This window comes from Podarcis muralis, chromosome 4 (genome assembly GCF_964188315.1).
Source record: "Podarcis muralis chromosome 4, rPodMur119.hap1.1, whole genome shotgun sequence".
NCBI classification, from domain to species: domain Eukaryota; kingdom Metazoa; phylum Chordata; class Lepidosauria; order Squamata; family Lacertidae; genus Podarcis; species Podarcis muralis.
In genome coordinates, this window is record NC_135658.1 from 67,097,360 (window position 1) to 67,121,432 (window position 24,073).

The 24,073-nt window shown below is 38.6% G+C and overlaps 1 protein-coding gene and 1 long non-coding RNA gene across 3 annotated transcripts in view; one reads left to right on the top strand and one right to left on the bottom strand.

Moving 5' to 3' along the window:
* Positions 1 to 2,533, top strand: part of LOC114596275 (uncharacterized) — a 28,430-nt gene extending 25,897 nt beyond the window's left edge. The window contains exon 7 of the long non-coding RNA XR_003706491.2: positions 100 to 2,533. This is a non-coding gene — a long non-coding RNA (uncharacterized LOC114596275). The remainder of the gene's footprint in view (positions 1 to 99) is intronic.
* MOSPD2 (motile sperm domain containing 2) lies at positions 601 to 24,047 on the bottom strand. 2 transcript variants are annotated; one of them, XM_028727650.2, is made up of 15 exons: positions 23,735 to 24,047; positions 22,952 to 23,012; positions 20,804 to 20,959; positions 19,562 to 19,648; positions 17,852 to 18,006; positions 16,593 to 16,653; positions 15,030 to 15,068; positions 14,574 to 14,698; positions 13,456 to 13,626; positions 10,078 to 10,190; positions 7,721 to 7,817; positions 6,625 to 6,721; positions 4,850 to 4,979; positions 3,650 to 3,752; positions 601 to 3,159 (listed from the first exon to the last, which is right to left on the bottom strand). In XM_028727650.2, exons 1-15 carry the CDS (start codon positions 23,741 to 23,743, stop codon positions 3,013 to 3,015), a joined length of 1,551 nt encoding a protein of 516 aa, XP_028583483.1. In that variant the 5' UTR covers positions 23,744 to 24,047; the 3' UTR covers positions 601 to 3,012. The 2 variants fall into 2 exon arrangements, with proteins under 2 accessions (XP_028583483.1, XP_028583482.1); XM_028727649.2 differs by having other exon boundaries at positions 22,952 to 23,015.
* Between the last annotated feature and the right edge of the window lie 26 nt (positions 24,048 to 24,073).

The window sequence follows — 24,073 nt, forward strand, 5'->3', positions numbered from 1 at the left end:
CAAGAGGGGGAGGGGTAATGAAGTTGTTTTGGCTGAGAGTAGAGCATAAGTACCTTCTTTCCATGAAAATTAAAAACCAGAGCATGCTTGCCTTCACAGAGGGTACTTCCAGAAAATGGGTAGCAGTGGCAAGGAAAAGGTAAGATTGCCTAGATGCTTGACCTACTATTTGTCTGAACTTTGGCTGGTCATACCCAGGGACACTTTTCTCATGTTCCTTGTTTTCAGACCTAAGAGAACATGATTTTCCTAACATCCCAATATTATGCTTATTTGCTCAGAAATAAAACCTGCAACCCTTTGGTTCTATAAAAGGCAAAGGCATGTGTTCAGTGGGGGAGGGGGAGGCACACAACACAAACACAGCCTAGCAGCATGTGCTAAAGGTTGGTTATTTGTATTGTACTAAAGTCGATGGGGCTACATAACTTGAAGAATTTTCTTTAAGTTACAAATGAGGTAGAATGGAAGGGCAATGTAATATTTCATTTTAAATACAATCTGCACTAAAAAGAGAAAGCAAGAAACGCAACTGAACTTTGAAAAAATGTATGTCCAAACTGTGTCTGTTAAGAACTACAATGAACACGTTTCCCCCCCTTTTTGTTTCACAAATGCAGTTATTTATTTATTTATAACATATTAAAATATAAAACATTGTCTATCTGATCAATTTTACATAGAAAATATGAATACAGTAATAAAATACTGAAAATATTTGAAGCACCAGAACATTAAGAGCATTAATTGGCATATGCTTATGAATATATTCTGAAAACATTTAACAAAGTGAAATTAAATCTAATCCAACTCACTGATAAGCATTTTAAAAAATAATAATTTGAGACTAGAATTATTCTATATTTTGTACTTACAGTTGACTTGCTGAGGAACTACAATAATAGAATTTAACTGAAGGTAATGCAACAGATGAGAGACCAATTAATCAAATTGTTTTGGCTTGTTTGTGAAATATGAAGTGACTTGCATAAGAAAGATATGTTTCTTATGATCAGCTGAAACCGTAAGCCAATAAAGAACAAATCCATGGGCACAAAGGCAAATTCTATAAAAGCATTTCATACCTGTATCATTGAATGCTTGACTAAAATCACCTTGCATTATTATTGTCTAGAATATGTTCAATTTTATAAAAGTCAATTCAGTGATCAAAACCTTTGGTGAATGTTTCAGTAAAATGAGTAGGTAGCAAGAGACCCAACTTCCTAGGGTTTGGGATATGAAACAAGGTGGCACTATATAGGAAGCCAGCAGACTCATAAAATTATTATAACAAGCCAAATAAATCTGCTGTCATCCTCTCTACTTTCAAGCTTAGCTAAATGAACATAGCCAAATTCTACACATTAAGGTAACAGTCAAATAGATATACATGTTTAAGCCTACTGAAACCAATAGCTGAAAATTTGTTTAACTTGTAAAAGTAAACTGCATTTCCCACAAAGTTATTACTAATAAATTAAAAATAAAATACAAGAACCCAGAAGAGTGAGCAGCATTATCAAGGTGAGATACATTGTAGTGGAAGTAGTAGTATGTGATATAAATTATGGCCTCAATTATGGGAGCTTAGTGCCACTGGAGTGAAGCAACATCACTGCATATGCAGAAGCTCAGCTACTCAGGGATTTTTTTCCTTTACATAAAATAGGAACAGCGGAAGAGTGTAGCAAAAAGTGCCTATGTGCACATAGAGCTTCTCATACGCAGAAGGAAAGAGGAAGTCCCTGCACATGCTGTGTGCTCCAGAGCATAACCAATGAGTGCCTGATTGCGAGTACAGGCTGGTTTAGATTTTTTGCTTCAAATTATTCTACAGCAGAAAGAAGCGCTGAGAACCGATCTTAGGACTTCATCTGCAAACATGACTTACTGCACCATGTATTGTTACAACTTGTCTGATTTACAGAAGATTAAATGTTAACCAAAACATGAGCACTCTCTTACTTTTAAATTTCATTTAGCATAGTTATAGTTATGTAAAAGGAATGTTTAACTGGGAATGTTTTTATTCATCTTTTAGAATGCTTTCTTGTAATGGTTTTCAAAAAGCACTATTTGCAATTCTTCTGTATACCTGTGTCTTCTTTTCTTCCATATCACACGTGATTTACAACACATATTTGAGAAATTACAGCAATTATTCCAAACTTAATAACAAATAATAATTTATGGTGTTCTATTTGTTGTCCTTGAACTGCAGGAGAACACCAACCTAGTGGGAAACTGACAATAAATTTCATGGCATAATATGGTTGCACTCCTGAACTAGCTAGTTTAGTTCTGTAGACTAAGACACACTGAAGAATGGAGAGTTGTGTTCCTGCACAATTCTTTTTCAGGTATCATGGTATATTGTAATGTACTATGGCATTCTTGGAAAAACTAACTTTTATTTTGGCTCTTTGGAACCATTGCAGGCATTTCCAGGCAATTATGGCTACAAATTATTCAATGCAAAATAGTATAACCTTAAATATCTGTAATAATTTCGGGGGGGGGGGGGGAGTGAGCAAGAATAAAGACCACCACCCCCAGACTGCAGTTCTTCCATTTCAAACTGCATGAGCTGTATCATTTCCTTTTATGTACAAATAGCATAAATGAGGCTTTCCTATATTGTTACTAATTTGCACTTTCATTTCAAGGGAAATACATTTTATGCACAAATTGTTTTGATACATCTTGTATACTTCTGCATGACAGAAATAAAAGTAAAAATACATTAAGTCATAAACACCTTTTGTTCTGTAACAGTTATTAGGTTGCCCAGTGAAAATGACTCCTTTAATATCCTGTTTTATTTCCTGTACTTTAATAAATATCAACAAAGTCACTCTACTTGTTGATTAAAGGCATAGATCACAATCTTGTGATTCACAGTTTCTGGAGAGTCTCATATAGATCTCCTTTTTGGCAGTTTCATAGTACTGGTTCTTTGCCTTTTCCAAATGAATTGCAGAGAGGGCTTACCGTACAAAGCATTGCTACTTAGCTCCTTGGCGCATACAACAAGTAGAAACAAAAGGTAGTACTGGCCAGTAATAGAAACATAAACAAGAGAGTCAATTGCTGGAACCAGACGCAACGATCAATCTGTTCTCGGAGTCTTTTATTAGCTTGCAATAACTGTGTTAGCTGGAAAGGGGGGGGGGGGTGAGAGTAAACAATAAATAAATAAATCACACAATTTTAATGCCTAATACGTATCTTATCAGTTAGCTGAAAATATGCCTATGTTCTACTATATAAGTAAGGCATGCTATGTGCTAGCCATACATTCAACATATACTAAGCTCATAGTACTTTCCTTATCACTATTACCGTTCCTCACATTAGATATGGCCACTACATGGCCTAATGTCCAGTTACATAATTTAACTGTGTTCTGTAAAAAAATACTTCATTTCTTTCTGTCCTGAATTCCCCACTATCTATTGCTTTTTAAAGAGCAGCTCCTTAGAATACAGCAACAGTCATCCTGGAGGGGAGTCTCCAACCTTCAGTTCTTCAGGTTTTCAAGGGCACTAAAGGCTACAGGAGGAAGGAGGATATTGAAAGCCCCCAATGCACTGCACATTCCTACAGATCCAGCTGGAAGCTATATATTAATATGCACAAGTGTTACCTGTACGTGTAAATCTTCATTCGTTTTTGCAGGAATATTGAAGGAATTTTCATTTATTGTTAATGAAGAAGGTTTGCTGCTTTCCACAACATGACATCTTAACCTGGGACAAATAGAAACAGAACAGTGAAATGTAGTACAATTGTAAGAGGACATGGTTATTTTTTCTTTCTTTCTCCAAGCCTCTTCTGCTTCATAGATTCCATTCCCTGCTGGTATTTGTTTCATATGTTCAATGATGCAGCCTTTATTTCTGCTTCCCTTCCTTGCCCCTGCCCATCACAGTGACCAGCAAAGAGAAGATCATCATCAATTATAACAGTGCTGGAGTCAAAAGGAAACCTAACCATATTTCTGAGGAACCAGCAATCAGAAGGACAAGATTACCTGCACAAAAAATAAGTGGTAATGGTTTGGGAAGCTTCTATAAGCACTGACTAGCTACAGACAGTGACGTGCTAGGGAGAACACAATCTGAAAGGGAGTGATGAGAACACTATTTTGGAGACTGGCTCTCATCTTCGGCTGTGCACATGTACTAGATTTGAAAGGGAAAGGAAGGGGGCTTGGAAGGGCAATAGATAATTCTGGCTGGAACTAGACACATCAAAGAAGCATTTCAATTTAAAGCTTTGTAAATTTAAACAGGGAAAACAGGTAGAGAAGAACGGGACTCCACGTCGCCATCTGGTGGCACATTGTTACATCACACATACAACACATAAATCGCTTTTTCTTTAGCAGTCTAGCTGAGTCCTTTATCTTCCTCTCTCTTATTTCAGGACAGATGCTCTGATTATTATTTTTTTTGTGTGTGGTAAAGCTTGCCATGCATGTTCTGCAGCTGGCCACACATGCTGCGTTACTCTTCTCCCAGTAGCTTTTTTTGTTTTTCATGTTTAAAAGCTGCTCTGTACTCTAGAACAGGCAGTTAGTTACTGGCAACTTTCCTCTTTCTTCTTAAATCATTTTTACATATATATCATACTTGTAATTATAAACACCAGCAGTAAATATTTCAAAGAGCTGTATCTGTGCAACTCCCAAGGAAGGAACCAACAAGTCATTCTTTATTTTATACCATGCCTATCAAGGGTGCATCTGTGGCAAATTTCACCTACCAAGGTGATACTAATCAACACTTGTTTTCAGTTGCATAGGCAGCTCAATATGTCCCCCAAAACAACATGAAATGCTTACCTATGTTCCATCACTTTGTTTCTTGGAACTTCCTTCCAAAACTGACCCAGTTCTTGTGTTCCTGTTCCAGAACACTGCTCCATTTCTGCTGCCATAATCAAAAAACGATCTTGCAGGGAAGCTGCACAACCTGTTTAATCAACATGGCAATTTTACTTCCTTTGGATTTAGGCAGTATTTCAAAAGTTTATACACTACGAGGAAAAAAACCCACACCCTTGACTATATCTACATATACAAAAAGCTAGTTTGTTACTGAAGATATGCAATAATTAGAAGCACTGAACAAAATTTGCCAATTCACAAAAGAGTTTTGAAAGAGTAGTAGATAGATTCAGAGATTAAAATGTGAAACTATAAAGGCTGTACCTGCAAGAAAGCCACTACTTGTCATCCTTCTGAAATCATGAAAGTCCCTCAAATGGGGCTTCCTTGACTACAAATTTCACCCCTTCATAATTATAGGTGCCCCTCTTAATCTCAATCTACAAGGTACCCCTTGTAATTCGCAGACTTTATCTACTCAGCAAATTTTATTTATTTTGGTCAAAAGTGGGCATGGGTGGGTAGGTGATAGGTTTTTTAAAAAAACCAAAACCAAAAAATCCCCATAATAGTAGCAGAGAAAGGCAGAAAGAATCATCTCTCCAAAGTGGGATTCAGACTTTGTGTCTGAATTGGTGTAAATTGGGCTGTTTTCCAAAGCATGAATGTGGATTCAAATTGTATCTTGTAACTGGTGTTCAGATCTCATAACAAGCCCTGGTGAACATAAGCTAATTGTAGGTTCATGAAAATCCCCAAACTGATCTACAGCAGATTCATGGGGCATATAAATAATTTGGGATTAATTTATTTTACCATATACCTATCACATAGCTGTCCTAAAACAAATTCTTCTAAAATCTAGTTGCTGTAGTTTTTCAAACACAGGTGGTATACATTATAATAGTCTCTCTCTCTCTCTCCCTCTCCACCCGCCTCTCTCACACACACTTTTGAAATAATACACTACCTTTTACTTATTCATCCAACATTAAATATGCAGCCCAATTCCAGAATAAATAAAAAATAACAGTAATTAAATGTTAATAGGATCCAGCATATTTTGAATTTTTTAATTCTCTAGGGCAGGGCTCAATATAATGTTTACACTATATACACAGAAAAAAAGAATCAAATTATATATATATGAATGAGATATCAATGTCAATCCAAGTGCTCTCCTAATCATTCTAGAAAATAACTCAAATATCTTTACGCTACATCAGTGAGGCTGCTACTTATTTGAAATATGTCCCTAAATGTCAAAGTTTTGATAAGCAAAAATGGTCATTTAAATAGTACACAACTTGAATCCGAGGCCTCTTTAACAGTATATTTATTTGTTAATCAGTAGCTAACTTTTTGCATATTTACAAGAAGCATAATAAACAATAGAATTTTTAGAAACAGGCTAGTAATGATAGAGATTTGCAAAGAGATTGAGGAATGAACTTTATTAGGGTTTGTTCTGTTCAAATTTTGGCCTATGGAATTCTACCTATAAGGGACTGCAAACAGGCCTCTTCTCTCCACTACTGGGGATGAGTGAAAGGTTGCACTGGGAGATGTGGACTAGACAGAAGCAGTCATATGAAATCTGAACAGTTATTTGGTTTCACTAATGCTTATGTTCTAGTACATGTACATAGAATTCCAAGCTTGCTGTCAGTAATGTACATTACAGAACTTGTTAATTTCATCCATACAACAGTGAACAAGATTTTACTTACCTCCATGAAGAGATACTATTATATCTAGTGATGTGCCTGGTTCACAGCTGCTGTTACTTGGCTTCACTCTGTACTTGTCAGGAGCAGTTGTTCTAACCTAAACAAAGTGTAACTGTATTAAATGCTACCAGTTTTCTTATTTAACAAAGTAGAGGACTAGATTCTACTCACAACTTACCAGTAGGACAAAAACTTGATTAGTATTCTCCATTTGTGTTATTTTGCTTCTGAACACTAATCTTCTATTTAACTTCAGCAAAATACCAAACTTTACTCTCCCAAGTGTGTGTGTGTGTGTGTGGGGGGGGTATCAACAAGCTTGGGGGAAGCCCAAAGTTTGCAACAAGGACTTGGCATGCACAGTGGCCACGTAATGCTGTGTGTGTGTGTGTGTGTGTGAGAGAGAGAGAGAGAGAGAGCGAGAGCGAGAGAGAGAGAGCGCAATAGCGCAAAGAGGGAAGTATAGGATGCGAAATCAGCAGGAGTCTTGAGAACCTTCTGCATGTTTACTCAACAGGAATATAAGCATGCCAGACAGTAACCCTGAACAAGAACACTTCACACTAACCTTTGGTACCACTTATCAATAATAACCAATGATAACACCCAATTCTTCTTAAATGTAATCTAAGCAATCACTGTAATAAATTACGTAAATTAAGCCAAAGAAAACAATATACTCTTCTGCTCTCAACTCACTGTACTGCTAATTCTTCATTAGGACACCACAAGTTCTAGTATAATGGGAGAGTAAGATCTCCTCTCACTCTTTCCATGTAAGTTTTACACACGTTTCCACATTAGCTTTATAAACTGCATATCATGTTCTTCCTTGGGGTATCTTTCCTGATACTTCACTGCTATTATCTGGCATTTCACTGCAATATTAAAGTGACAAACATTTGATGAGATCCAGTTATACAGTACAATATTTAAAAATTATAGTTACTCCACCTTTAAGACCATTTATCTGGTCCTGGTTTGACAGTTTTGTCAGCTTGGCATAGAAAGCTATGCATACCTTCTGAAAACCATTTCATCAGCTATTATGGTTACTATTCAGTCAGGTTAATCACCACATAAACACAATATTTACCTTAAATGCCACTGTATTTTTGGTCACATTTGTGAGAACGATCAAGCATTTCTTCTCTCCAGTTTCTTTGGACCCAAAATGCAGTTCTTCTGCTGGACTAATGAAAAATCACAAATTTGTATTAAAGTATTTGCATTGCAGGTTGACAAACTTCATTCATTCGCTTAAAAATAAAGTTTGTGCTTCTTTAGAACACTATCTGTCAGTTAACAGGCTGTAACCCAATCCTTCAACATATACTGCTAAATGTCAAATACTTTTAACTGTCCTTTCAGTGAGATTTTCACTTGAAAAGCAATTCATACTTCTATTTTACTCATCACATCCAGGACTCATTTTGTGTTCCAAGTTTTAAGAAATACGTGTTTGGGTAAAATACACATGTATTTTAACAAAGTATCATGAAGCATCAACAAACCAAGGGCAAAACAACTGTCATCTTTTTGGGTAAGTAATATATATATTTATGTGTAGTGTTACCTGACATGAAATCACATCACTAGTCCATCTAGCTCAGTACTGGCTACTCTGAATGGCAGCAACTCTCCAAACGCTTTCACAGCCCTACTACCGGATATAATTTTTAAATGGAAGATGGGCGAGACAGAATCTGGCTCTTGCGTATGAAAATTGTGAGCTGCAACACTTATGGCCAGCAGGAACTTCCAAATAGCTGTATCAGTTCAACATTTTAAGAGAAAGCGAAAGTGTTTTACACATGCTGAGGCAAAGTCTGCTCTTGCTATTTTATTTTGTAGCAGAAATATACGCACTTTTAACACTCAACTCAGTACCTGGGACCCAAAGAGCTATTTTGCATGCACTGAAGGCATGCAAGCAATAGATTCGCATTCTGCAACACAACTGCTTTCTGAGCTTTCCTCATCTTTAGAAGAGCTTAGGGGACTGCTGCTTGAGAAACACAAGCCCAAGGCTTGGTGCACAGAACCAGTCAGGTGGCTCTTTGGATCCCAACAAATAGGCATTACAATAATGAATTATGCACACCAACTTATCTGTATAACAACACTCACACTGCAAAATGAAATTTAAAAATGTGGGAATATATTTTGCCCAAATTATGACATGTTAGATCTGGAAAAAATGTTAGAACATTTCATCTTTATTATAATCTCTATTCCCCCTCTCCCATACCCACAAACACATTATGAACCTACAGACACCTAGGTCAGTGAGGTTACTAGCCTGCTGGGGACTGGCTGGCTGAAAAGGTATGGAAAACTGGACTTCTACGCCAGGTGAAGATGAAGGGGTTTCACTCCTCCAGCAGTCTGCTTGGTTTCAGAGTGCTGTATTACTCCTCTACCATCCCGCTCACCTGCCACAATGAATTTCATGCACTTGCTTGCCTATAGTATATGGAATTCCTGACTGGAATGTTGATGTATGTATATCAAATGCTTGGGTGATATACATGACATAACTAGGGTGAAATAATGAAATAATCCTTTCTTTTCTGGAAGACAAGTGGAAGTGATGAACTTTTCAATCATTCATTTATAATCACATGAAGAATCTATTTTAGTGGCAAAATCAAATGCTTGAAGTTCTGAATTATGTTTCTTAGGTTGGAATGTTCCTTGGCCATATTAGAAGTTTGTGTTCCAAAATTATCTTCAATTACCTGCTCAGAAACCTATGTGGTACAAACTTCAGATGTAATCAACATCACAATAATGCAACTGCTACAGATTTCCCACTGCTTCCCCAAAATCTAGATACCAGATTTGTATAAACAAAAACTTTAATTCAAATTTCTAATGAAACAGTCACATTTTCAAACCCTTTCAAATTCTTACGACACATCAGGATATTTTCTACATATTTTATGTTACAGCTTATGTAAAAGGAAACATCCATACTTCAACAGGTGTTACAGTTCAATTTACAGACTTTTCTGCACTATACAAATTAACAATAATAATTAAAATCAGAGCAATTTTGTAGATCTCATTTTTCTCAACTTAAGGTACAGTATTTGACTCCCACACTATAGCTACCTAACACTAACTGACTACATAATAGGATATTGCTGTGAGGGGTGGAGAAAGGCAGCTATAATACACTCATAAAATGTGTATCCATCACAACATATTCCAAATTCATCAGAAATCTAGGTGTCTGAACTTCTTTGCCAAAAGAACCCTGACTTCATCAACACCACCATGTCCTTCGTAAAGAAACATCATGAGCTTCAGAGAAGACCTCTGAATCAGATGTGAAACAATTCTTAAAATATCAAATATATTTTCCTTCACATTCAAGTAGTTTTCAAGACACAGAACAGCAATATTACAATATAGAAAGAACTACATTTTTAATGAAATTATTGATACCTGATATGCAATAAAGGTCCTTTAAAAGTGGTTAGTGCTTTCTTTGCATTTTTTGTTTTGGAATCTTGTTTTTCACACTCTTCTGATTTTGGAGTTTGTTCTGCAAAATTTGCCTAGGGAAACAGAAACAAGGAAGACTATTCAGGAATCAATTATATTTTACTATCAAGTAAAATGACATGCCTGCAAATTATGGACTCTGCTTCATTCACTAAATGAAAGTTATCACGAACTAAACCTACATTTAACAATTTTTTATTTGGGTTTGATATATGGTAAACAGAGTTTTATACGTACTGAAAGTTTTTCACTTAATGAAGCAAATGTTTTTATTTTTGATAAATGGGAATACACTTTAAGATTAAGATGCCTTGGTGTGTCTGAGGTTTCCTAGACTTCATCCCATTTTCTGTCCCACTCCATCACAACATATTCCAAATTTATCAGAAATCCAAGCACAATTTTCAGCTATACAAATTAAACAATTTTGTTTACATGTGTATTATTCCAACATCTTGATGAACCTTGGGGACTCTTGAGAGGAATGGCGTTTTGGCTGTCTCTGTTAGCTCTCCTCTGACAGAAGATAATCATGTGGTGATTGATAATAGTCAGACAGATGGTCTGACTATTCATAACTCTGGAAGATAAGAGTGATCTGGGAGCAACCTCAAATACTTTGACCAAGGCCATTTTCTGATGTCTATGCCTGGCAGCTTAAACAGGAGTTAAAATGAGCTGGCAAGCTGAGAAACTGACATTGTGCCCATTGTGCACCTTCCATAGTTAGAAAGATCCACCCCCTCTCAGACACTTCTGGGACAAGCAAAACCGAAACTTAGAGAAATTCCTCTACCAGCTAGTGAAAATTTCTAAGTACTGCTTCCTGTTGTTAAGAAGAACACAAAGGAAAACTAGTTGTTAAAGTGTCTAAGGCAGAGTAAAAAGCTTAATTTATGGTTAGCAATAAAGTTTAAACCAACGAGGGAATCCCCTGTATGAAAAATCTTTAACTTATTTTCTGTATCTTGCCACTAAAGAACTGAAAGTACACCAGCCATTAGTCCAGCTACAGGGAAGAATTTATTGTGAGAGATCATATCCATAGGTGGAAATATTAAGGTAGACTGAGTTGCTAATAATTTCCAAAACATCAAAAGCACCCAGTATGGCAAAAGTACATCTGGATCTCCCAATGACTCTTAGTATTGTTCCACAGTTGATTACTGAAAAAGACAGGATCGGTGTTTGATAAAACGGGGAAAGAAAATGAATCAGAGAGATATGAAATGGAAATGGAAAATACCTAGAGACTTCAGACCAAATCAATGAAAAGTTGGCAGGACTGAATGATGAAGTAACTATATTGAAGACATGGAATGAATTGTCTTAACCTTTTTTTCTTTTACTGGCAGTTGGAAAATAGGTCTGGGTCTGGTCAGTGCCTGAGCAACTGACCACCTGGGATTCACATGTACACTTCCTTTGGGGTCCATGACAGAATGAAAGTGGGATATTAATGTAAGAACATGAATAAATAAATGCTAGGAGTGTGATGGAATATAGTGCATGCTTTCAAAACTGTAAGAGCATTCAGGTAACTATAATGCCCAAAACTAGAAAGGAACATCTAACAGAAAAAAAACTATGTAATTTAACTCTCCACAGTAACCCATACACAGTACTTTTTAAAAATTCAACATTGATGTTACTCGTAACTGCAGTACAGTAGATCCAAATGTGTTACTTTCAAAATGTACTCTCAAATAAATAAGGCGCCCAAATTATTGAGACAAAATATTATCAAGGCAGTACCATGTCACATGGATACCACTTTAGTTGACAATCTCTAAATGAGACATCTCTGATAGTAGTTAGGACTTTAGGGAGAAAAAAAGGCTAAAAGTAAATAATTAGGAACAACTTATATAGATTCTCTGTTCAGGGTTGCAGGACCAAAACTACTGTAATGCAGACATTACCTCTGTACATTCCAAGCTCAGATATAGACAAACACGCAGGAAAAGAAAAGGTCGATAAACTTTCTATCACTTAAATCATTTATGAAGTGTTCTAAAGTTCACCACTCAAAATTTTAAAGCGGGCAAATTTTGCTGAGTGTGTATGCTTCACAAAGTAACTCCAGTTCTCATATAAGGTAAAATAAGGAAAGTGTGTGTTTGTGTGTGAAGTGTCTCCTCTAAGCAAAGTCTCCTGGTATCTCAGAAAGATTGCTTAGGATTCCTGGATAACTGGTGCATAATACTAACAGCCAAGCAACACATTCACAGGCACAGAATTAGGGTACTGGGAAGGATCATCATTCTGGGGGAAAATGACAAGTGGGGTGCCGCAGGGTTCTGTCCCAAACCTGTTGTTCAACATCTTTATAAACAACTTGAACAAAGGAATTGATAGAATATTTATCAAATTTGCAGATGACATCAAACTGGGAGGGGTAGCCAATGCCGCTGAAGGCAGATTTACCTTAACAGATTATCGAGAACTGGGCCCAGACTAACAACAGACATTTCAATAGGGACAAATGTCAGATTCTACACCTAACAACAGTACCACACTATTCTGTAATAGTACCACACTATTCTGCCTTGGCCAGATCACACCTGAAATACTGTGTCCAGTTCTGGGAACCACAATTTAAGGAGGATATTGATAAAAAGGAATGGGTGCAAAGGCGGATGACCAAGACAACAAAGGGTTTGGAAATCAAACCTTATGAGGAATGGTTGAGGGAGCTGGGCATGTTTAGCCTGGATAAGAGGAGACTGAGAGGAGATATGAACGTGATCGTCAAATATCTAAACTGTGTAAATCTAAATTGTGTTTTAATTTGTTGGACACCACTCAGAGTGTCTGGGGTAACCCAGTCAGATGGGCAGCATATAATTTTTTAAAATATTGTTGTGAATGTTGTTGTTGTTATTACTAACAGCTGTCACATGAAAGATGGTGCAAACTTGTTTTCTCCTGCTCCAGAAGGTAGTAGGGCTTCAAGTTACAATAAATGAGATACTAAGGAAGAATTTACTGATAGTAAGAGCTGTTCGACAGTGGAGCAGTCTCCCTCAGGAGCTGGTTTTTAAGCAGAGGTTGGATGACCATCTGTCAGGAATGCTGTAGTTGAGATTTCAGTATTGCAGGGGGGTGGACTAGATTACCCTCAGAGTCCCTTCCAACTCTACAATTCTATGATTTTCTGGGCTGGTTTCTTGATCCTGACAGCAAGAACATAACTAACCAACCAAAGACACTTTAGGCTTTATTCACTGTACTAGTTTAACATTGAATGCTTGGAGGGTTGACATAAAATACTTGTTTGTATCATTCTTTCCTATGTAACCATCAGTCCAGGGATACCTTTTTTGAATTAAGTGCTTGTTCTTCATTAGAATCTGGACTCTCCTTGTTATCTATGTCTGTTTCTTCTTTGGTTTCAACTTCATCTTCACCAGTCATGGGTCCATTTTCACACAATGGAGTTTGAAAATCATCATCAACCAATGGAGGATAACTATACTTGAAGGTATCCTATAATACAAAGATGTTAGTGTGTTATGGAGATGGTGGTGAAAGATAAACATAATCACCAAATCACTCTTTGGTCCTCAACTCTGACTGATTTTATCTGTGCATTCTAAGCAGAAGAAAACATCAAGAACTCTATTGCTACATTTAGTGTTTAAGGAAATTATGTAAGAATATAAGCAAATCAAAGCATTAGTGTATCATTGGGTATACAACCTGGTTAATGCCCAGTTAATCTGCATTAATTCAGCAACTCTGTTATCTCACAAATCTTACTAATGGATGGGAAATGGTGTTCAGACCACGTTTCCAGCATTTTCTGTGCAGGATGCCTTTTAACAAATTATGGTTGATGTTTAATGGAATTAAAATATCTAAAACTCAAGTTACAACCCAAAGCAGGAATATGATTAATGTGAATATCAGAAGACTGCATGATAGCTTCCACTGCTGAGTGATAAGTCATTATTCACTTTAATGACAGCCTGAAAGTCTGCCCTCCCAGGAAGCAGAAGGTCTCAAAGATGACACTACAGACTGGATTGAAAGCCCTAGTAGGCTTAATCCATCTGAGAAGCCCAAAAAAATCATCCCTGCTCTAGAACAATACTACTGCTACTCTGGAAGCAGGTGGTTTGATGACTGTGAAGACTACAGAATTAAAAACAGTAATTATTTATATGCTGAATTGCAACTTCACAGTCCCCAAAGAGGGTCATAATTACAAGACAGAAAACCAATCAAAACAATCATAGTACACGGAAAAAGACCATTGGAAAAATAGCTAAAACCAGAAATTAGTAACAAAACAGTAGAACACAAATTAATGATTGAAAACAAATGTATTATAATTGTTTACTTAATTCCAAAACTGTGTACAGTCTATATATTTATTATACTTTCCCTTCACAACATAATACAAACATTAAGTTCAGCAGCAATATACTTACAGTTCCACCCATATAGGGTGGAAGATATTCAGCACTGATATACTCCTGGATTTCATTCTTATTAGTCAACTTCAGCAAACCCACTGCTTCCGGACCCAGCCAACTTTTCACAATTTTAAAAGCAGCTGGGTAAGAAAAGGGAAGATAGTTTGAAAAGAGTTCTACTATTTTGTTTACACAGACCACAATCACAACTTACTTCCCATTAGTTTTGTTGGAAAATATTGGAAGCAAATATAATTTAGGTGGTATTTAATAGCTAGATTTTTTTTTTAAAAAAGCTGTCATTGCCTTCCCTGAATGTTTGGGACAGGTAAGAATAAGACACAAGATACACTGTACAAAAACATTAGAATCATATAAAAATTCCCCTGTCAACAATAATAAGGGATTTGCATAAAATATAAATTTCAATAACAATCCTTCCAGATAAGACAAGTTAAAATTTTAACTTACCATTCATTATCCAGGGCAGTTCAAAGATCACAATTTTTGCTGCATGAACAATAGAAGAGGGTTTTTGTGGTTAATATAGCATTTTAGCACTGTCAAATTTCCTATGAAATGAAAATACTTTATTTGTTGTCCTGTTAAACCCCCCCTTCGTTTTCTTCACTACATAAATTAGCAATTCTGAATGTTTTATTTAAATACATTATTCAGTGGGGAAAAGGCCAGAGTTTCGATTTCTTGGTGTGGGAGTCACCTTAGTTATAAGCAAAATAACTGAAAATTTATCATTGATACATTAGTCTGTAAAGGGATATAAAAGTAAATTATAAAGATATGAGCAGAATGCTTTCCCTAACAGCTGTATTTGAGAAATCAAACACAAAAGCTAATAAAAACATTTAAAATGAAATGGAGTAATCAAAACTTTGAAAGACTACATTGAAAGCCCAATCCTATCTGTGTCTGCTCCCAGGTTAATTGGCTGAAGTCTAAAGATAAAAATAAATGGTAAATGCATCTTTGCACTCACAGGTGTGCTGCCTGCCCACCGCTACCCCTGGCTGCCTTTCCCTAGATTCAACTGTACTCCCTGGAGTGGCTTTTCATGATACCAGAAACTATATTGGGAAGGGGGACAGGAAAAGCCCCAGTGTACCCAGTTCATTCTTTACTCCCTAGTATGATTTACCTAATACATATAAAAAGGTAAAGGTAAAGGTACCCCTGCCCGTACGGGCCAGTCTTGACAGACTCTGGGGTTGTGCGCCCATCTCACTCAAGAGGCCGGGGGCCAGCGCTGTCCGAAGACACTTCCGGGTCACGTGGCCAGCGTGACATCGCTGCTCTGGCGAGCCAGAGCCGCACACGGAAACGCCGTTTACCTTCCCGCTAGTAAGCGGTCCCTATTTATCTACTTGCACCCGAGGGTGCTTTCGAACTGCTAGGTTGGCAGGCGCTGGGACCGAACAACGGGAGCGCACCCCGCCGCGGGGATTCGAACCGCCGACCTTTCGATTGGCAAGCTCTAGGCGCTGAGGCTTTTACCCACAGCGCCACCCGCGTCCCCCTAATACATATAGAAATACTTTAAAAAATATTTATGAGGGGGACAATTACAAAACTCAATTCAATAGCTGCTCTGTGAAAGGCCTTGTTAATTAATTGAGTATTAGACTGTCTGAAGTAATTGGATAGTGAAACCTCCAAATTGTGAAAAGAACTATACTGTGAACATGGCAGTTGTGAAGAATTATTTTCTGCTGCTATAAAAAAAGTGCCACTTATATCTTAGGATCAATCTATTTTATGCCTACTGTAATCCGTTTTGCAGACAAAATATTTAGGCAGGGGCAGGGAGAAAAACAGCATGAGGCTCGAATCCACTGAACATCTCAAAATATACCTCAGATTTCTATGAATTCTTCACACTACCACTTTGTTTCCAAACTTCCATTTTCAGGAACCAGCTTGTACTATGGTTGATACTACCCTCAGATTTGAGAAACTCTTGTTTTTCATTTATTTTCTAAATCTATAGTATAGTATAAATGCTATTATCATACTTACTGAGGTAATTAGGGTAATAAACCTTAAAGCAGTTGATGATGTATCGGACAAAATCCATATCCTAAAATAAAGATGTATTACCAATTAACAAAAGATTAAACTCTACTTATAGCTTTCAGAAAACGTCAAGAAAGTTCTGTTCAACAGCTCCAGTGCTGAAGGTGCTTCAACGTTTTTAATTTTAGAATATCTCACCTTATTCAAAAATAGTGGTACCTCGGTTTAAGAACAGTCCGGTTTAAGAATGATTTGGTTTACAAACTCTGCAAAACCGGAAATAGTGTCTTGGTTTGAGAACTTTGCCTCGGTCTAAGAACGGAATCCGACTGGTGGAAGGGCACCGGCGGCGGGAAGCCTCATTAGGGAAAGTGCACCTCGGTTTAAGAACGGTTTTGGTTTAAGAACAGACTTCCAAAACCGATTAAGTTCGTAAACTGAGGTACCACTGTATATCAAGCTGATTCTGAAGTAACCCTATAAAATATATGCAAACTGGCTTGGAGCAACACATACAGGCCAGTTTAAAGGGTTACTTTATGCATATAGGCCTGACAAATACTTCTGTGAGATGGTATCATCTGTGGTGAGACAGCGTAAGAAAATCCAGGCTAAATCTTATATGTGGTATCAGGAAGCATCTGGCAGTCTTAACAAGGTTTACATGGATAAAAGACGTCAAGGCCTTTATTTTTAATGGTTAAGAGTTCTGAGACTGTTGAGAGAACAGGCCCTAAAACCTATAAAAATTAGTGGAACTTTGTTGCAAAACAGAATGTATGATTGCAGCACTTTCTACTGCTAATTAAGTAAGTAGTAGACTCAGCATAGTTCTTATTAAACAGCTGGCTTTGGCTGTGATTCATAAACAAGTCAATCCAGAACAGTTAGATTTATGCTGAAAGGCAAATAATTTAAATCTAAGTACTCCATTATAAAAGGCTTCATAAAGGCAGTACAGTGGTACCTCTGGATGAGAATGGGATCCGTTCCGGAGCCCTGTTCACATCCAGAAGCGAACGCAACCTGTGTCTGGTGGGTCATGATTTGCTGCTTCCGCGCATGACGCCATTTTGACCCTCTGCGCATGCAGCGAAACCCGGAAGTAACGTGCTCTGTTACTTCCGGGTCGCCGCAGCACGCAACCCAAAAATACTTATCCCTAAGCTACTTCAACCCAAGGTATGACTGTATATAACTTTCCAACCGGAAATGTTTTGTTTAAGACACATCAACAGGAAAACAGTAATATGCATACTTACTATGTTACTAATTCCAGTTTCAGCCATGTCAAATACCACTGTCAAAGGCTTTCCGTGTTCTCGTCTGGCATAGCGTTCCAACCAAAAGGCTACTAGCTTCTTCTTTTCAAATTGAGTTTTAGAATCTTTTACATGAAGTTTCACCCTGAACCAAACTAATGGAGTGGGGTGGGAGAAACACAAATAAACAAGCATGTTTGCCTAATAGCTACTTATGACACAACCCAGACACCTGATGCTGCCCCATGGGGCTTTAGCAGAGAAGTGAGGCAACCACCATATCCACAGCCCTGCCACATCTGTGAGAGTAGTAGATAGAGGGGGCGGGAGGCAAATTGATAAGGCAGCCTTCAAATGGCATAGCAATCTGGCTGAGAGGTGTGTTCCAATGGAATGCTGCTTCAAAGCTTCAACCTACACACATAAAAGATGCAGGCCAGCAGGACTAAGCAAAGCATCACCTCTATACAATTCAACTCACCCCCTTCCATGGGTTGGATGATGCCCTTATTCTTGAACTTTCTATCTCCTAAGTAAAGGAGATATTCTTATTTTCTAAGGTACATACATTTTTATTTATCATGCATTAGTTATAATGCAGTTTTGTTCACTGCATTTTATTTTAAATCCCTGGAAGATTTTTTTAAAACGACAGAAGAAAGATATTATAAAGAAAAATGTGAATCTATATTTTTGCCTCCTCCTACACGCTCTGAAGCATGAATGCAAGATATAAAACATGTCTTCATGCTGAGCGAGTCCTTTTAGGAAGGGATTTTAAAATCCACTTATATATGGTTTGCCCAAAAATAATTTTCTTAACGAAACAAAGATAATCTACTGTAAAATCATATACATGTCTACTCAGAAGCGAGCCCCATGGAGAAGAATAGGGCTATAGACCTAAGAGAACAATCTGGTGAGGTAGTTGAGCTGAATTTTTTTTAAACCTGGCAACCAATGTGCCCCTTTGGTTTCAGATAGTACATGGGCAGGGGAGCCTCCTAGTTTGGTTATAATCGAGTATACACTTCCAGTTAACAATAAATAAATTACTTCTGGTAAATGAGTCACCATAGCTGCTAGAGGGCCACGAAAATGTGTGTCCTGAGCTTTTTAGACTCATCTACCCATGTACTATCTGAAATCTAAGGGGTGCATTGGTTGCAATAGATTGCCATTATTTCCAGCTATCTTACCCCACTAATCTTTGTCCCATTCAATAAAGACACATTTATTTATCCCAAAGAAATTGGGTTGCACCATCAGATGCCTTCCTAAGGCATCCACTATGTTGAAAAATTGAAACCACCAAAGGTTTTCTTCAAAAGGTGGAAGAATTAGCAATCAGTGTACAAAATCAGTCAAATTTCAAGAAGCTATACTGAGGAAGAGGAAAGACACATAAGCACTTTTGAACAGAATATGCTTGAGCATAGTTAGTTTCATGTGATACTGAAGATGTGTCTCCTAAAACGAAGGGCTAATTAAGTAAATGTTTATACCCTGCATGCCTTCATTAAATACAAGACTGCCTAATAACTACCTCCCTGTGATATGGCCTCAGTATTGTTTTATTACTTCTCAAATACAGATGCCAATAACCTGTTTCTGTCTGTATTATCATAAAGTTTAGTTCTCTTCACTCTGAAACCATAATTACATTTGCATTACTTGTAAATGAGTAAGCAGATGAACAGGCAGACTTACAGATTTTATAGCCTTCCTTATCATAACCATGTAGGTAAATGGCACCAGGTTCAAAGAACCGCTTTGGAAGTGAAGATTCTGTCAAGTCTACAGAAAAGCAAGATTTGTATAAGCACATATAAGTATACTATAACAAAATCCTGAAGTTCTAAAGCAAGACTTGGGGGCGGGGCAGTTATTTATTTCAATCGAAACACAGCATTATAACTCCAACATAGCATATTGTATTGATTATCCTGTAATAGGGAACGGCAGGGTTCTAAGACAAGTTATTGAAGCCTGGAAAAGAGTTAGGGGTAATATTTAATTTAAAGCATTTTAGGGAACCTCTTCTCACTTATGACAGAGTAGGAACCCCTGATAGACTGAACACACAAGGGTAGCACCAATAATCTGTCAGGCCAAGAATAAATATTTTGGTTCCTGGATGCTGTATGAAGACTGCCCTTGTCAGTGAATAAATCATTGTTGTACAGATAGAAATAGCAAAATAATCCTATGAAGTGATGAAAAACAACTAAACAACAGGCATTATTCTCAAGCAGAGAATTTGTGGAACAGTGTGTGCCCGCATTATTTAAAGGTAAAGGTACCCCTGCCCGTACGGGCCAGTCTTGACAGACTCTAGGGTTGTGCGCCCATCTCACTTAAGAGGCCGAGGGCCAGCGCTGTCCGGAGACACTTCCGGGTCACGTGGCCAGCGTGACAAAGCTGCATCTGGCGAGCCAGCGCAGCACACGGAAACGCCGTTTAATAGGGACCGCCAGTAAGCGGTCCCTATTTATCTACTTGCACCCGGGGGTGCTTTCGAACTGCTAGGTTGGCAGGCGCTGGGACCGAGCAGCGGGAGCGCACCCCGCCGCGGGGATTCGAACTGCCGACCTTTCGATCGGCAAGCCCTAGGCGCTGAGGCTTTTACCCACAGCGCCACCCGCGTCCCATTGCCCGCATTATTTAGGGCAGTAATATTTCTATATACTGTAGTTGACTTTGCAGGGATGCACACAATCATATACATACTAATTGAACACCAGCTCTCCTTTGCTGTTATTTACTTGCAGTATCTTCTCAGTATAGAACGTAATGTCTTTACTCAAAGGCTGCTTTTGGGGTTTTACTATATTATTCACAACTCACCCTAGAAGTGTAGGGACATAACTATCAAGTAGAGGTGCATATGGAACAAGCAGCAATGCAGTTTGAAAAGCAACTGCTTTTACAATTAGATATCAAACATCTTACCATGAACTGCATACTCTTTTCTCCACTGAAAGCTTTCATCAATCATCTTTAATGTATCGTCCACATTATCATCTCGCCATATCAGAAAATTATCAACCCAGGTATCATCTTGCTGTAGTCTCTCTGTATCTCTAGAATCATATTTATCTGTTTTTGCTGGTCAATAAAATAAGAATGGCATTAGAAAATATGACCGGATTTAAAAACTGACACATACATATGTTTCCTAACAGTTTGAGCAGGAATACTACAATTTTAAGAGAATGTGTTGGGATAATGAAGACATGTTATTTCTGCTTTATATATTTTATTTCCAAGTGTCTACAAAACATTAAAAAAATATATGTTAGTATGTGCACCCTGCCTTTTGACAAGGCCCACAAGGCAACTGTGGCCTAGTAAGGTGTCAAACAAGTCACAGAAATGTTGGTAAATAGGCCTACCAGGCTGGAGACGGCTGCTATCAGGAGCTGTAGTATGGAGCATAGCCTCAATGACCAAGATAAACCAGGAAAAGTCATTAAAAGCTTGTTACGTTTGCATTTGGTGCACCAAAAATGCTTACAGGTAGGGAAAGGTCCTTAAAATGTAGCAGGATTGTGTAACTGGTTTGTGGGTTTTTTTAAAAAAACACTAGCTCAGAGCTTTCCAAACTTTTCATGTTGGCAACACACGTTTTAGACATGCATCATTTTGCAACAAAAGTAATTCAGTTTACTAGCAAACCAGAGGTTAAACCATTTCCAGCCCCAGGAGGAGCACAGGGAGTGTTCATGTAACACACCTACACACTAAGGTGTTGTGACACACAGTTTGGAAAGCTTTGCACTAGCTCATGATCAGAAAAGGGAAGAATCTGATAGGAGTGAGAAAAAGTGTTTCCTGACTAATGCATATTTTGATTTCATTCACTGAGCAATGCACACAGCATCAGAAGTTCACCCAACTATAATAATAATAATTTTATTATTTATACCCCACCCATCTGGCTGGGTTTCCCCAGCCACTCTGGGTGGCTCCCAACAGAACACTAAAAACAGAATAAAACTTCAAACATTAAAAACTTCCCTAAACAGGACTGCCTTCACATGTCTTCTAAAAGTCAGATAGTTGTTTACTTCCTTGACATCTGATGGCAGGGCATTCCACAAGGCAGGTGCCACTACTGAGAAGGCCCTCTGCCTGGTTCCCTGTAACTTTGCTTGGAAAATCATAACAGTCCAATCCTTCAAGTGTTTAGTCAGAAGCAGGTAGCTTTTATTTAGGCTACAAATTCCTAAGTATGTGATGGAAAGTCAAGGCTGATTCAGGCAGAAACAATGATGCATTATTGAGAAGGATCACCACATTGAAGAATACATTGAACTGGGTGTGTTTATTAGGAAGACAACCAACATACACCTATTAACTAGTTTCATGGATTGCTAATAAAAGCAAGAAAGTGTCAGAGGACAAATAAGAGAACATAGCCTTTTTCATACTATCTGTGTGATAAAATGTTCATTTCCCCTTTCAGACAGCAAAATGACTGCTCATGATGGAGCCGAGTGCCAAGAAACAAGCAGGATACAAAAAATTGCTTGTCATTACATACTACATGGGATCGTTGATACAAACCCAATGTTTCGTATCTTTAATGCATATCATGTTGCCCTACTATTTCAAGTCTGGCCCATACTAAAAATGGAATACATCCAACAGTAGTTAATGCTCATTGGCCCCAGGGCAAGGTGCAAAGGTACATGACAAAGAAACCTTGTGGTAGTTACATAGGGCTGGCCTGGTTAGGAAAACTGGGAATTCCATGTATACTCCTGAGGTGTTAAATAAAATAGATGAATGATTGACACTGGCAGACAAGGAAACTCCTTTCAGAGGCATCTAAGTCTGGTAAACAACTGGTAACCTAGTAAGCAAAATGTGAAGGTTAACTAGAGGCGGCCATATAAAATCGTAGCATTTCACTCAAGCTGTTTGTCCCTTGATGTCCAAACATTCCAAGTACAAAAGATCCTCTTTTTGTAACCCAGTACAACGTATTTGGCCTACAATGGGCTACTGGGCTTAAAAGGTGCCAATCCTGTATTTGACATGTCAGGAACAGTGCAGGTGTGGGATACAAATAAAATGCTTGGAAACTGCACCAACCTTGTAGATATTCTGCCTCAAAGCGCCTTCTGGTTTCACTTATTAATGGAGCCCTGGAGTCCTGCTGGAAAGGGAAAGGAGCACAGAAAAGATGCCATTTTCACAAACTTCTACAGAACAGGGCCCTCCTTAAAGGGATAGTTTGCCTCCTTAAGTTGCGGCAGAGGTCGAAAACCAAGGACCCAAAACAATGATAAACTCGGGAGTTGTTGTGGAACTGTGCAGCCCAGACACATTAATTGACGTTAATGAGGCCCTTACCAAGAGGCTGAACCTAAGAGGCACAATGTCGATTTTCATCTCTCTCTCAAAAAGTTTAAAACAGGGGGAAGCCAAGGCACACCCAAGAAGGGCGTCTGCTGTGCCACAAGCGGGGCCACCTGAGGAAGACTCCCCACCTGTGAAGGAGTTGGGCTGGGGGATATTCGTGCGGCTTTTCCGGCGCCCCACAGTTGTTGTTGTTGTTGTTGTTTAGTCGTTTAGTCGTGTCCGACTCTTCGTCACCCCAAGGACCAGAGCACGCCAGGCACCTCTGTCCTCCACTACTTCCCGCAGTTAGTAGTGCTTCCCACAGGCTCTACCTCAAATCCCCTCATCCCAGTCACCTCAACTTTACCGCCCTAGCAGCAAAAAAATAAAGTGAAATAAACCCAACAGCCATTATTTCTTGGACCAACCGGCCCCTCCCGCGGTTCTGCCCCGACAGACCCACCGCCTCAGCCCGGCGGATAGTCATGTAAACGGGCCGAGAATTCCCCCCTCCGCGTTCTCTTGACTACTCACATCCGCCATGGTCCTGCCCGCAACAGACTAGAAGCAGAAGTAGAAGCAGCAGCAGCAGCAGCAACGCGAGGGAAACGGGCGAGACCAAGAGCGCGGGTGGGTAAGGGGTGGGCGGAGGCGCCGGAGAAAAGGAGCGCGTGACACAAGGCTGAGGTAAGGAACCGACACCAGCCGACGCCGCGCGTGCGCGCGCAGATCCACACAAACGCGCGCGCCGGCCTCAACGGCTAACAAAGTCCCCGCCCTTTCTCTCAGCCGCCTACCAACCAGGCCCAGCTCTCGTTCAACAAAAACAAACAAACAAATCATACGTAGCGCGCAGACGCGAAACCATAACCT